Source organism: Melospiza georgiana, chromosome 4 (genome assembly GCF_028018845.1).
Source record: "Melospiza georgiana isolate bMelGeo1 chromosome 4, bMelGeo1.pri, whole genome shotgun sequence".
NCBI lineage: Eukaryota > Metazoa > Chordata > Aves > Passeriformes > Passerellidae > Melospiza > Melospiza georgiana.
This window is the reverse complement of record NC_080433.1, coordinates 66,098,507-66,113,832: the sequence shown is the minus strand read 5'-3', so window position 1 is coordinate 66,113,832 and position 15,326 is coordinate 66,098,507. Positions and strand designations below refer to the sequence as shown.

General features: G+C 36.3%; 1 protein-coding gene across 4 annotated transcripts in view; it reads left to right on the top strand.

Moving 5' to 3' along the window:
• KIF21A (kinesin family member 21A) overlaps positions 1–15,326 on the top strand; it is an 87,310-nt gene that overhangs the window by 45,059 nt on the left and 26,925 nt on the right. For 3 of the 4 annotated variants that reach the window (XM_058023691.1, XM_058023690.1, XM_058023688.1), the window contains exons 9-24: positions 249–438; positions 1,013–1,076; positions 1,763–1,966; positions 5,144–5,182; positions 7,392–7,476; positions 7,650–7,767; positions 8,103–8,291; positions 9,214–9,413; positions 9,806–9,913; positions 10,419–10,487; positions 10,595–10,806; positions 11,465–11,618; positions 11,982–12,182; positions 12,507–12,608; positions 14,327–14,492; positions 14,980–15,000. In XM_058023691.1, coding sequence (XP_057879674.1) covers positions 249–438; positions 1,013–1,076; positions 1,763–1,966; positions 5,144–5,182; positions 7,392–7,476; positions 7,650–7,767; positions 8,103–8,291; positions 9,214–9,413; positions 9,806–9,913; positions 10,419–10,487; positions 10,595–10,806; positions 11,465–11,618; positions 11,982–12,182; positions 12,507–12,608; positions 14,327–14,492; positions 14,980–15,000 — 2,122 coding nt within the window. The remainder of the gene's footprint in view (positions 1–248; positions 439–1,012; positions 1,077–1,762; positions 1,967–5,143; positions 5,183–7,391; positions 7,477–7,649; positions 7,768–8,102; positions 8,292–9,213; positions 9,414–9,805; positions 9,914–10,418; positions 10,488–10,594; positions 10,807–11,464; positions 11,619–11,981; positions 12,183–12,506; positions 12,609–14,326; positions 14,493–14,979; positions 15,001–15,326) is intronic. The other variant, XM_058023689.1, reaches the window with a different exon arrangement.

The following is a 15,326-nucleotide window of genomic DNA, read 5'->3' as shown; positions in this document are numbered from 1 at the left end:
CTCTTCAAGAACTTGTATTTCATACTAAAGTGGAATTAATTGAAACCCAGATGCTAAGGTGTTGGCCCAGACATCAGTCTTTTGAAAACTATCCCTTTATCATAGTTTTAAACTCTTTGAGAGATTATCTTGTGCTATGAGTGTCTGCTTAGAATTGTAAGTCATCTGTGGACTGCATTTACTAACTCAGAATTTTTTAAGTGTAGATCAGCCTTGACTAGTAATAAAATATTTTTACTTTCTTGAAGGGTAAAAGGATTATAGATGAAGAAGGTGTTGAAAGCATCAATGACATGTTCCATGAGAATGCAATGCTGCAAACAGAAAACAACAACCTGCGTGTTAGAATTAAAGCAATGCAAGAGACCATCGATGCTCTTAGAGCCAGAATAACACAGCTTATGAGTGATCAGGCCAACCAAGTGCTAGCCAGGACAGGTATGCTGTGAATGTGCAAAAACTGCTTCATAAACTCATGAACTTAAATTAATTGTATGTCCTTGCTTCGTTGATCCCTTGAAACAAAATGATGCCTTTTTATTAGCAATGTAGGACCTCCTTTGGCAGGGATACATATGATTACTTTTTCTGTTTCTGGAGTCTTTTTTTAATAATACAGATAGCTTGGTACTCTGATTTGACCATCCATTTAAAAATGTGAAACATGAAATAATATTTTTGTATAGGAATTATTTGTATGCTTAGCTCCTGTGGTGGTTTAACAACTAGACTCCAAATTAAACTCCAGATAAGTAATTTTGATTTAAGCATTATTAAAATGTGTTAATACAGAAAACAAGTTACATATGACGATCACATGAGAGGAACAAAAAATGTAACCCAGTTAAAAAAGAAAAGCTATTTTACAAATAAGTTAAGGTTTACATGTACCAAGGTACCAACCCTTTGCTGGTACCTTGTGCCTAGTAGCTATATTCAGATGTTTATACTGTTACCACCCTTTCTCAATGTTTCCCTTCCCTCATTCCCCTTTTTCCTCTGTCTTTCAAAGGAGAAGGAAATGAAGAAATTAGCAACATGATTCATAACTATATCAAGGAAATTGAAGATCTCAGGTATTTGCATTATATGTATTTGGACAATTTTTATTTAAAAAATAATAGAAATGTTAGCAATGCTTCAGCTGTTTTCCTGTGTGGGGATTACTTTAGGACAGTGGTCCTTCAGCTTCTAAGACCACCTGGTGTTGCTCTTGGACACAAAAATATAAAATGTTAGAGATCAAACTGACAATAGAAATGAGAGTAAGATGTTGCCTAAATTATGGTGGTTACTTAATATTGTTGCACCAAGGACAGTAAAACTTAGAACAATCGTTTAAAACTTTATAACCTCATATAAAAATGACAGCACTGAGAAATTGCTTGTTTAAAAAAAATTAAAATAAAATACTTCCTTTTAAAATTCAAAAACTCTTAAATATTTTTATTTATCTATGTCTTAGACATCTACCGTGCAAAAAATTATCAGGCCTATCCTCAGTTTACATTAGAGTTTTTGTGTAGCTTTCATATACTATCTGTATTCATAAAGCATGTGTATAGGTGTGTGTGTATATATATAAAAGGAAATTAAAGGAATTGCTACATTGTATTTTTTAGACTTGACCTTGGTTTGTAGTTTCCTTTTGGACAGAATGTAGTGCATTGAAGTTACAGAGACAAAAGAGTGTACACTTCATGTACTGGAGATAGTTGTAATTAATGGTCTACAATTCTTCCTTGTTTTGTTTTTTATTAAGAGCAAAATTATTAGAAAGTGAAGCAGTGAATGAAAATCTTCGACGAAACTTGTCAAGAGCCTCATCGAGAGCCACGTACTTTGGTGGACCATCAGCATTTTCTGCTTCTATGCTTTCCTCAGAGAAAGAGACAATGGAAATTCTAGATATAGCCAAGAAAGATCTAGAAAAGCTGAAAAAAAAAGAAAGGAAAAAGAAAAAGAGGTGGTGTATTAATTATAATGCTATTTGTTTTGTCTTTCTTAGCAAAAAGGCCTATTTTTTACTTACTGAGACTTAAAAAGGCTTTTTGTGTGGATTTGGATCCTAAACTGCTGTTACCTCAAACCCTTTTACATGCTGAAGTTACAGTTTTTCTTTTGCATCTTTTCTTCCAGTGAAGTGTGCATTATTTGTCTCCTTTGTAATGAACTTTTCAATGTAATTATGCACGATAAGAGCACAGGTGCTCTCTCTAAATTCTATTGTTTTTAAAAATTTCTTCTAAAATGCACCTGAAATTTAACAGAAGTTTAAAAAAATTATAAAAATTTTTTAAACTCTTATGTCAAAACTGAAAGAGCTTTCTGAAGAAAAGATATTCTGAATAGCTGGAGATTCTTTAGTAGCTGTTGAAATGGCTTCTTTTGCTTTAGCTTTTGCTTCTGTGAATGTTTTTTTAATTTGAGGTTTCCTAATTCTCTGCAACATCATGCTTTGCTGGATTTTTTTGCCGTCCAACTTCTCATCTACTAAAATCCTCATAGAAATTGACAGAAATGCCTGTTTAGATAGCAGTTAGCACAGCAAGGCTTTGTGTACTCAGAGACTTTGCATCCATTAGAAATCTCTCAGTTTTAGCTGAAATTTTCCATGCTTCTAATCTGTTACTCTTTTTAATAATGGTCCTTCAGACTTCTACAAGTTCAGAGTAAAGCTATAACAGTTTAAGCTTGAAAAAGTCAAAGTATAAAGTAGATGAAGATCAGTCATCTAAAATCTTTAATTTTAGGTCCCGTATTCACCACACAAATGTCTGATGCTTTTAGAGAACAGTCATTTTAAGTGCAACTAGATTCTTTGCATATAATTTTTCAGGAAGCTCTAAGACTTTTAGGGGGATTGTGATAGATTTTGTCTCATTTTTATAGGAACTTGAGAGTAAGATGGAAGTGTTAAATAAAATCAGCAGAATGTTCTGTTCTCTCTTCAGCCAGGCACTTCAGTATGCCCTTTAACTGTAAATGCAGGAACAAAGAGATTTGATTTTGCATTTTTAACACATTTTAAAATCAGGCATGCATTTAGCTACGTGCTTAGATACAGCCTCAGTTGTTAGGTTGTGTTTTTGTGGTTTGGTTTTGTTTTGGTTTTTTGAAAGCCAGTCATACTTTCTCACACCAAGAAAATATTATTGTGATGGGATGGCCAAGTAGTCTGATGCGACATAAATTATTTTTGAGGTCAGTTTTTAATCCTAGCATTATAGAATTAGAGAGCTATAGAAAAATTAAAGTTGAAAGAGGCTTCTTGATGGCTTCATCTTAAAGTGGGCCTTGTGTTCTATAAATTGGCGTCATACTCTTCAATGTGCTGCTAAGGTTTGAATCTATTTACTGGCCTATCTGTAGACTGCTTTGTAATAAATACTTAGAAATTTCTGAGGGGCATGTGTTGGGAGGAAAATCCCTAGATGCTCAGAAATGTTAGAATTTGAGGGATTCTACATTGTCATTCTTGCTATCTGCAGAGTGCTTTTATCCAATTAGTGAAAAGTCTGTGTTAAGGCTATATCACTGTGAAGTTTTATTCTATTGAAATTTCAGGAATTGGCAGTATGTAGTCCACAGACAGTTTGCCATGCAGTTTGATGGGGATTCTTTGTTATAATTCTGTCTTCTGTAGGCATTTAGTTACATTTACTCTACTATTTCTTTTTTGTGTTGCCCTTCCTTTCAAATGTCTAACTAGCATTTTTCCATTAAAATGGGATTGGTAAGCCTAGCTACTATTTCTGCCCCAACTGCTGCCTTTCTTGGTCTTTTGTTTCCTGGGTGTGGGCCAGTATGACAAAAGATGCATAATTTTAAATACATACAACTTATTTAAATTGTTGTGAGGTAGCCTGAAGGTCTAAGAGCAGGGTTCTGAATGAGCAGCAAGTATGTAGTGTTAAATATCTGTAGCCTTAATAAGCACCTGTCCCGAAGTTTATTGGAAACAGTTTACACAGCAGTAATGTTTTGCCTACTGATTGGAGTATCCCACAGTATGACTTAATGTGATTTACTCACTAGAAGCCTCTGAGCAAATCTTCCACATTCCTTTCAGTTGTTAGTCAACCTTACATACCTGGTAACCATTTCTGATTGTTTTCTTTTGACTCCCCTAATCTTAATTAAACTAAATTAGTGATGAAAGTTACGTGGGGTTCAGCTTGCTAGCTCCTAGCTGATACCAAAGGAAGGTGGTTGGCAGTATGAGGTGAAAAGGCAGCAAAAGCTCTTGCTCAAAACTTTGCCATAATGGGAAATGAGGAATTTCAGTAGTTGATGAATTTTAAGCCATCTGTATGCTTACATATCTCATTAAGATTTTTTTACTGAAAAATCCACATTTATTCAAGAGGAAAAAGTGCAGGCAGAAATACTAACATTTTGTCCATCTCATTGCTTCTGGTGCATGTTTTTTGTTAATTTATTAAAAAATAACAGTAAATTATTGACATGTACTTTCTGAATCCCAGGAAAATAGGCTGCAATTTTCTACTTTTTATTTTAAAACATATAACAAAAGCCAAACGAAAAATGAATGCCATTTGAGCATTTTTGTATTAATTATATTCATAATATATTATTTAGGATATTAATAAGTTAATAATTAAGAAGTTTTCTTATTCCTACTTTATAATACAATATGTTAGCAGCGTATATAAAACTAGTGCCTTGTTTTTTCCTGATATCTTCCTGAGAATATATAACTTTGGGTCAGTGGGATTATTTGTAATTTTCAGTATTTTACCAGCCAGTTTTAAGTGGAGAAAGAGGAGAAATCTTTTTCTAGAATTGAGATATTTTTCTAATCTATTTTTAGAAATAATTTGCAAAGTTAAATATATTGTCTAAAACTTCTTCCTTAGTGTAACCTGAATTTACTTGTTATCAATGGCAAATTAGTTAACCTACACATGCTTCTTTTTTGTTTTCTGTTTACTTTCCAACTGTCCAGGATGTATTGCCTTTTTACTACTTGTTGTCTCTTGATGGTATCTTTTAAAATTTCATTTAAACTCCGCAAGCTCATATATATCATTTTTTTACCTTCTTATCACTTTTGCTTTTCACTGTCTGGTTTGTCCTTCATTGGCTTGGCCTTCCAATACTGTACCTCGTGCTTTTGAAGGCTACAGAAACTTGAGGAAAGCAGTCAAGAAGAAAGAAGGTTGGAATATTTCCCAGGTTTTTAATTACCTGTCATTTCAATTAACTGGTTGTCATACATGAAAAGAAGTTGGGCAGATTCATAGGTACTTCAGGAGTAGTTAATTTTCAGAATTCTTTCTGGGTTTTCACTTCCAGCTAATGTTTTAACTGGAAGAAATCTCTGTTGTGGAATTGAGGTTGACTCTGGAGTTACACAGGGTTGAGCAAGCTCTTGTGGGGAGGTGGCACCTTTGGGAATTCATGTTGAATTAATTGTTTTCTTTCTTGCATGGCCTAAGAGAAGTGAAAGGCAGGAGGAAGGTGCAGTAACACACATAGTATGAAATGTATAGCAGGCAGTATATGACAATAATAACTTTGGCATGTGAGATCAGGAGTGTCTTGGACCATCACACCTCAGTCAAGTCTGCTGCTTTGGTTTCAGAAAACATGTGACAAAAGCCTTGCCCATTCCTCCCATGCTGTTTCAGCCAAACCAGTAGATGAGTAGTCATTCACAGAGAGCAGTTAAGCTGAGAGCTCTAAAAAGAGAACTATATTATGATTAAAAGTGAAACTAAAGGAGTTTGTATTTTTCTGCTGTCTACTTTGATCCAAAAAAACCACCCACTGAATTGATGCAGATGATGTGAATCCACAGACCAGTAGCACACTCATTAAGCAGTGCAGTTCTGCCTGGGAGAGCTGCTGGCTCTCCTCCCTCCTGTCTCCCCTCTTTCTCTGGCAGAACACAAATCCTCTGTAGTGGTTAGTTCTGTACTGAGTAGAAGGGAAACTGGGGGTTTGCCTCAATTTGCATGAGGATTGCAGCTAAGATCCATTATCTTCTAGGTTTAACAACCAACACAGAACATGTTCTGGTTTGAGGGAGATGAAAATTGGTTGAAATGAGATTGTGTGACACTGTGTTCCCTGTTAGGCATTTTTTTGTGTACAAATCTGGTTAGATTTTTAAATTTCAGCATCCCCAGCTGCTGCATGGATTCAGATGATCCAAGCAAAAGATTTCTGCTTTGTGCATGGTCAGCTCATAACTGGTAATGTGTGGGGCAGAAGAGAATCAGTTAGCATTGAAGAGATTAAAAAGTAATGCAGCAAAAAATCACATGTACACAGCACTGTGCTACTCACAGGCCCTTTTTAGATTCAAGCTCTGTTTTAAAGGTGTCAGTTAGCAAATCATACTGTCTCAAATCTACTGTATATTTCTTGTCCCTGCATTGAGTATTGGATTTGCTCAAGAGTTTGATCTTGAAGCTGAGCTCCTCTTGGTATCAGTGGAGGAAGATGTGCATTTCTAGTTTCTGTGCCTGATCAGTGACAGCACAACTTGCCAAACTTCTGTGCAGCTGATATTAGTTGAGGTGGATTCCACACTATGCAGTCCTAACCACATTTTTTCATTATTACCCCCCCATGGTGTTTAGCTCTGTTCTGTCACAACTTCCCATCCATTGGAGCTTTGGGTTTTGTAGCACGAGAGGGACTGATACACGGTCAGGGACAATTTGCAGAGTGCCACTGATTTTTTGTTTTATATTTGCATGTGATGTCTTAAATGTGCACTTAAAAATGTTAAAACTTGCCCTAATGAGTAATACACCAAACATTTAAAACTAAACAAAAAAAAAAAAACCCTGCTGTAAACCCTATTTATTGTTGTATCAGTGACTGTTTTGAGTCTTCACTTTAAGTCAAAGTAGATAACTAATCAAAAGAGTGATTATAGTACAATAAATTAGGATATTGTTTAAGGTTTATACATAAATGTTAAGACTATTCAAAGTAGAGTAGTCTCTGTTATAGCTTGAAAGTGTAGGAATACCTGTAATGAATGTTGTACTTGCACACAATGTTATTTTATTGTTTTGTAAAAGCTACTCTGGGTACACTGCAACTTCCATGCAAAATGAGTACTGCTGTAGTATATGGAGATGGATATTCTGGTTGTCCCAGTTGTGCAGGATGCTGGAACAATGTGCTAATCATTACAATTACCTTGTAAACCAAGCTTAAGAGTAATTAGGCATTATTTTATTATCTGCAGAAGTTTGGAAGTTGTGTTTTACCCATGCCCAACACTTGTACGGTTTTCTAACTACACTTTGTTTTTCATCTTTATTTGGAATTACAACTTACTGGTTTGGGGGATGGAAAACAACTGCCATTTCAGTTTGTGAATAATTTGTGTCTGCCTCTTCTACTAGTGTTAAGGAGGATAACACAGACAACGAGCAGGAGAAGAGAGATGAAAAAGGCACTTCCGAGAGAGAGAATAATGAATTGGAGGGAGTAAGTATTCATAAATGTTTGGTTTATTTGTTCATTGTCTGTTTAAAGATTTACAAGGTTATAGAAAGAAAATTAGGAGTGTGCTAGGTGAGTACTGCAGCTTTGCAGTGATAGTCAAAAATGACTTAGGCATGGAAAAGTGTGGAGTGCTTTAATGTCTGTATGTTTTGTAGGAGGAAATTCAAGAAGTCAGTGATCATGATGATGAAGAAGAGGAAGATGATGAGGATGAAGATGATATGGAAGTTGTTGAAAGCTCAGATGAATCAGATTCTGACTCTGATGAAAAAGGTGATGTCAGTGCAATGTTCTGTAGTTTTGCAAATAATACCTATCAAAGCTCAGATCTTGGTAGGCAAGAAAATGTGTTGTCAACTGTCTGTGTGTAATTCTCTGTGAAGAGCATGTTCTGTGAGTTATTTTTTTGTTATGGTGCTAAAACATGTAATAGACAGCTGATCAAGTGTCGCTGTATGGGTTTTGAGATTGACCAGAGGCCAGGTTCATTGTGATTTGTGTGGAATCCTCCCATGCACAATATGTGTTTACAGTGACCCTAAGATTGCAAGGATTATCTGTGTTCATGTCGTCCTTGCTTTACTTTAACAGAAATCTTTCTATTTTAGAAAATTATCAAGCTGACTTGGCAAATATCACCTGTGAAATAGCCATTAAGCAGAAGCTGATAGATGAGCTGGAAAACAGCCAGCGAAGGCTGCAAACACTGAAAAAACAGTATGAAGAGAAACTAATGATGCTACAACATAAAATCAGAGACACACAGCTAGAAAGAGATCAGGTTCTTCAAAACTTGGGTAAGAAGTACAAAATCATTGATCTTGTATAAGCTGTTGAACCATTTTCTACTTGTCTCATTTTCTTTTTCAAATTTGATGAGAAATTGCAGAAGACAGAAGGATGTTTTGTACCCATAATGCCAGTGAATGATTCTTTAATCATTCCAGTTTCTATCAGAATTGAGAGAAGAATTTTTTGAAATGTATTGCTACTGACAGGTATTTGATTTGGGTGAATAAGCATTTTCAGTTTTCTGAGAGCTCTCATAATCCTGGAGATGGTTCCTGATTAAAAGATTTTTTCATGTTCTTTCCTCCCCACTTTATTTTTATTTCCCTGAGAATAAGAACAAGGATCAGTGAAACACACCTTTCAGAGGTGTTTACTGACCAAACCTTTTTGAATATGTATTAGTATTGAGATGGCACACCACCTATGGCTCCAGAGTTCCAAGCCACAAATAACTGCACTTTGGGAGTGCTGTGGAAAGTATTTCGTTTGTTTTTCTTTTTTAAACATATATATGCTTTATGGTTATACACTGTCTAAGCTGTTTGCTGTTCCCCTGTTATTCCTTAGTCCTTCCCTTGTTGATCAGTGTCAGAAGAGGAATACTAGGCTTGATGACTTTTAGGAGTGTTGTTATATTCCTGTGTACATATGTGTGAATGTGTGTATTTCAGGTGCTCAGGTGCTCAGATTTGTTACAAAGAAATCAGAGGAAAGTGTTAATAGTTGATCTCTTATCCTAGAATGCATACACGGTGGGAAATTCAAAGCAGTGCAGGTGGCAAGAACTAGAGAAAAATTAGGTTGTTTTAAAGGTATTGCAGAGCAATGCTATAGCAGTGCTAGAGCAGATGAAGTAGTTAGCTACTGTGGCTGGCAAAGTAAAAGTACTCTGAACAAAAGCAGATTAAGAATTCTCTTTTACTGTAGGTTCTGTAGAGACCTATTCAGAAGAAAAGGCAAAAAAAATCAAGTCAGAATATGAAAAGAAACTCCAAGCCATGAATAAAGAACTGCAGAGACTTCAAACAGCGCAAAAGGAACATGCACGTTTGCTTAAAAATCAGTCTCAATATGAAAAGCAGCTGAAGAAACTGCAGCAGGAGGTGACAGAGATGAAGAAAACCAAGGTATATTTCAGTAAATGGAAGTGTTGCACAATGAATGTTTACTGAAAATTAGGTTGAAATCTCCTTTGCATCCACCTATCTGATAACTCTGTTCTTGCTGTTATCTGCTTGAAAGTCTGAAAATAGAGGAGATGCAAGCATCAGGCTGTTCCTGGGGGAGAGGGGCAGCTTTAGGTTTAATGAACAGAAATTAAGGTATCAAACATTCAAAAGCTTGCACAGCTTATTAGCTGTTATTCAGCACTGAGTGAAGACAACATTAGATGGAAGACATAAATGGCTAAAAGCATGTAATATAGGAAAATGGCAATTTGAAGAGAAAACTCTATGGTTGGGGGCAGGGAGCAGCACTTAAGGGTGAACAGCTTTTCTAAGTGATGACTTCTTTACAGGTTCGCTTGATGAAACAAATGAAAGAAGAGCAGGAGAAAGCCAGAATGACTGAATCTAGAAGAAACAGAGAGATTGCACAGCTTAAAAAGGAGCAACGCAAACGAGAGGTGATTTACAGATAAAGAACTTTCATTTGGAATAAGCACATACTATTACTATGTGCCTCTGCTTGCAGGCACACACTGTGCATATGCATTCACTGAGGCAGGCTTGTACCTGTATGTTTTCACCATGAAAATGCACAAGATTTGGTTTGACTTCCATGCAGACACAGTTCCTAGCTTCAGGTGATAAGTCTTCTATGTTGTGTTGTGGTTATTGAGTATGTATATCAATTTTATCAGTGAATAAGTGGTTAGTAAATCTTCAAAAATTATTACTACCACCTTGCTTGTTTGGAATTATTGTTTTTGATAGAATTTATACAGTGAAACATTTGTTTTTGTTCTGCATTAGGAAGATCAAGAAATAATCATGACTTGAGTCTTAATGTCACAGCAATTTTGCAGACTTGTATCAATCTGTAGAGGTCTCTTTTTTTGTTTATACAATGCAGTCCTTGTGAGAGGGAATGGAAAAAATATGATGTGCTATTTTCTATTTTTTTCACAGCATCAGCTCAAGCTTCTGGAAGCTCAGAAAAGAAACCAAGAAGTTATCTTACGTCGCAAAACTGAAGAGGTACTGTGGTAAAACAGCAATGCATCTTTGAAAACAGAATGATATTGTATTGCTGAAACTTAGAACTCAGTTTTGGGAGAGTTACTCGTGTCTTTGCACTGTTTCAGGTCACAGCCCTTCGTCGGCAAGTCAGGCCTCTGTCTGATAAAGTGGCAGGAAAAGTGAGTCGGAAGCTGAGCCTGCCTGAGCATTCCACACAGGAAGCAAGTTCTAGTTTGTCAGGAGAGCATGATGGCTCCAGAACAGCAGCCCAGCAGAAGATGAGAATTCCTGTTACAAGGGTTCAAGCATTATCTGTAACTGCAACAAATGGAACAGGGTAAGCGTTAAAACTTGTTAGGACTCTTACAAGAACTGAAATTTGTGTGGACTTTCTAGCAGGTGCTGTCGCAGGTGCTGTTAGTTGTCAAACTGTTATCATGTAATGCTCATAAAATGGGTATTTTAGCATTATCAAATGCAATTTCAGTTTTCTGAGTATAAGATGATAATATAATAATAAATGGCATTAAATGGCAAGTCACATAAATTGGATTTTGACATCTTGAGGGTTTTTAAATCTGCTCTTCAGGAGAAATTACCTTGGTGGTCCAATGCCAGCAGTGTTAAGTTCATGGAGAAACTTGTTGGAAAATGCAGCTCAGTGTATCAGATTTATTTGTGCTTTTCCACTGTGATTTGAAGCAGATCTCCTTGTTAAATAGGGAACAACACCTACATGGCATTTAAACTCAAGTGTGTGTCATGAAAGATGCTGCAGTGTTTGAAACCTGTTTTTCAAGTGCAGCATGTTAGAGTGCAGTAGAATTTGGGGCTGGGTAGAGGTGGCTGTCTGGTGCTGTGAAAACCTATAAAAACTTCCACATGACATTTTAAAGTTGTTTGTGAAAAATATTCCAACCTGATCCTTTCCACATTTGAATTTGTCACTGAACTACTTCAGACTTAGCTGTGTATTTCTCTTGAACGTGCCACAGGAGGAAGTACCAGCGGAAAGCAGCGATGAGCAGGGTTTACTCCTCGAGGGCAGCCAGGATGAAGTGGCAGCTGCTGGAACGCAGAGTGACTGACATTATTATGCAGAGGATGACGATTTCCAACATGGAGGCAGATATGAACAGGCTGCTTACGGTGGGTGATGTGCTGTGCACTGTTGGCTGTATCATTGTATCAAATAGTGCAAACATACTTGCAGTGTGTTTGCTGTCAATTAACTGCTGTTATGGCAGCATTGGCAAAGTGGGTGGAATCTACTGTAGTCAATCAAGACACTTTTGGCTCCACTACACATTTGAACAATGGGGTTGCTGTGCTTAGTACATTAACGGCATCATGTGCAAACAGATTACTATATTCCCCTGTGTAACTTGTTCCCATGGGAATTACAAGATGTTAGTTAAACTGCAGCAAACTAAGAAAAACAAAAAGGCACTTCAGTGTTCTAAGGGTTTACTAATTCCTTTTTCTGTAATATTATGTCTTTGTGGAAAATAGCAACGTGAAGAACTCACCAAAAGAAGAGATAAGCTTTCAAAGAAAAGGGAGAAGCTCATCAAGGGTGGGGGTGGCGGTGAAGCAGATAGAAATGTCCAAAACATAAATGAGGAGATGGAATCAGTAACTGCAAACATAGACTACATCAACGACAGCATTTCTGACTGCCAAGCAAACATCATGCAAATGGAAGAAGCAAAGGTAGGTCAAATATTATTGCAAAAATGGTAAAATGGAGACAGGAAAACACAACTGTGTTAGCACTGAATATGTTCTCATTTAGAAATTAGTTTTTGTTTGTCTGTGTAATTGTTAAGCCAGGAAGTGAAAATTGGTGAAAACTTGTATGTGAAGTTTGAGATGAAGACTTATACAATTGATACCTGAGTTTTAGTGTCAGTAGTGTAATGCCAGTTAAGATTGCAAAGCATTTAAATGCTGATGCTTTCTATTATGCTGGCAATAACTTATTTTAATTCTTGGGACTTTTTCACAATCTGACTGGGTTTATTCTTGCACACATAGGAAGAAGGAGAGACCTTGGATGTAACAGCAGTGATTAATGCTTGCACTTTGACAGAAGCTCGATATTTGCTTGATCACTTCCTTATGATGGGCATCAATAAGGTAATGTGTTAAGTGAAGTATGTGTGTGCCAGGTGCTGATATGTTGTACTGACATAAAGACATGACTAAAGTGTGTTAAACAAAGCAAAGCTGGTCAGCATTACTGAGTCATGCTGATTCTCAGTGTGAAGGCCCTTGAGATCTGTTGTCCTCCAGCTTACTGCGTGTTTCTCAACCCCCAGTAGAACCTTCTTCACTGTATTAATTAGCTCATGTTGTTCTTACAAGAGCACTTTTTGTAATCAAATAAATCTCTGTGTTTTTCAACAAACTGCTAAAGAGAGCTCGAGATCTTTTTTTAAAAAGACTGGCTCAGTCACCTTTGTACAAATATGAACCTCAAAAAATTTAATATGTTGATGCATGACATACTTCAGTCTGAGTAGAGCCACAGGAATTCTTCTGAAGGTATTGGGGAAATATGTGTTCTCTCATATTTTCAAAACAAGTATTTGGTAGTTTATAACCCTGTGCACATATGTATCTGTGTTCTTGTTGCTGCTTTTCTTTCTGTCTCATTGGGTCAAATGGAAAATTTCAATGATACTGAAACTGTCTTTGAGTCAGCCCCCCTGACCAATTCTCTGGAGTTTCTTTTGCATTTTTGATTTGTCGCTATGCAGGTAATCCAAAAAGTTTGTGGGAGAAAAAAAGGGTAAAAGACAGTTCCCACAGTCACATTGGCGTCTGGAAATTTCAATCTTCTAATATTTTTTCAGCCCTTGGATGTGTTTGAATGGATCTTGTAACAGAGTTAATGTGAGAAAAGTGCCTCTGACTCACTCTGTTAACAATTTCTCTTTATTATGATTAAAAACTCCATTATGTAAAGGCTTCTATCATCTTTTTGTTTAGTAATTATCACATAGAAAAGCTGAAGGGATTTTTTTTTGTTTTGCAAAATTGGTCATGCCTACTGTCTATTCTATTGTTTGTTTTCACCTGCAGAATGTGTCCATTGATTTGTACCTTTAGTTCAGTCAAAATGTAGGATGTAAATTCATAGGGCTACACTTGTTACTCCAGCACTGGCACTCAAAGTCTGCTGTTGCCCTACAAGCCTTTGAGAGGACGTGTTGTACCTTCATTTTTCCATACTGCTTATTTTGGAATTTGGAAATCTATTTGGAAACCATTCCATAAATTATCTTTGGCTGTATTTTCTACAACTAAAAAATACCCACAAATTTGCAGATCTAGGGAAGTTCTCTTAAAATGAATTCTGTCATAAGTTGGGCCATAAGATCTTTCATTAGAAGCTGAAAGTTCACTCAGTGATTGGGTAGGAAAGATTACAGTTCTGTGTCCCACCCTGTCCCACTTCTACTTCCCCCTGTTCCTTGTCATAGAGTACCATAGGTAATAATTTTTTAAAAAGTAGTTATTTGGGAAAAGTGGAGGTGTTGATCTTTCAGATGCTTGCTACTCTTAAAAAATGCAAAGACTCTGAATTGCACTTGGGAGTCATGTCCCACTTAGCCACTAGATGCATATTTGCAAGGCAGTCTGAGGAATGCAAGTTAAAGGAATGCTTAATGAGTGTCTTTAAAAGGTGAAGGAAAGAAAAAGACCCTTTGTTGACACCTGATCTTCAGGATGTGAGAAGGCAGCTGCAATGTACACATTTTTTGTGTTTGTAGCTTTTAAAAAATTTTGACAATTTTCATTTTCTAAAACAAGGGTTCTGATAAAACATATGTTATCTTTCTTTCTCTTAGGGTCTCCAAGCAGCTCAGAAAGAAGCTCAGATCAAAGTTCTTGAGGGACGCCTTAAGCAGACAGAAATTACTAGTGCTACTCAAAACCAACTGCTGTTTCATATGCTAAAAGAAAAAGCTGAATTAAATCCTGAACTTGATGCTTTTCTGGGTCATGCTTTGCAAGGTAGTTTTTTCATCTTGTTCTCTGAATAGTCAGCTGCATGTCATGTTTGCCTTTTGTGCATGCTGTACTGGGCATTCTAGACTATTTCCTTTCTGAATAGATGCTGTACTGTAACATCTTATACTTCACAATTGACATGCATATATGGCATTTTTAAGTAGACCCTCTCAGCAGTGAAAGTTAGAAAACAAAGTTTTCTTATTATTGAGATTTTTTAAAATTCAAATAATCTGCTTGTTATTTTGACAGTCTGGAATTGTTTTAACTTCTGAATGGGAAGTTCAAAAATTTAATCCCGTTCAGTCATCATATGCTAGGGATTTTGGATTGGCATTTTATGTCGTTACGGCATCTATTCTACTTCTCATGAGATGATACTAAGAAAAATTTAGAATACATTTGGGTACTTTTGTTTTATTTCTTTTTATAAATGGATATGTTTTGATTGGAATGTTGCTTTTTTTTCCTTGTTGCTGTATTTACACAGACCTAGATAGCATACCACTGGGTAAGTATGTTTAGCTTTCTGTGTACTGTACAGCTGCATGAGTTACTAATTCATTCATGTTCACTAACTGATGCATCTTAGAATTTGTGAGTGTGTGAAATTTGCATGAACTATTCTGTAAATGTACTCATTATCATGAGCTTAAAGAGCATTTCTTCCTTTCTGAAACCACCCCTAGCTCTCGTGGTAATAGCCCTTGTGGTAGTTAAAAGTGAAGACAGTAAGCAGAGCTGTATTTCAAATTTATAACTTGGTGTTTGCAAGCCCAAAGTATGTTCAGACTACATAAAACTATTTTGTGATATACTACTGTTGTAACAAATTCT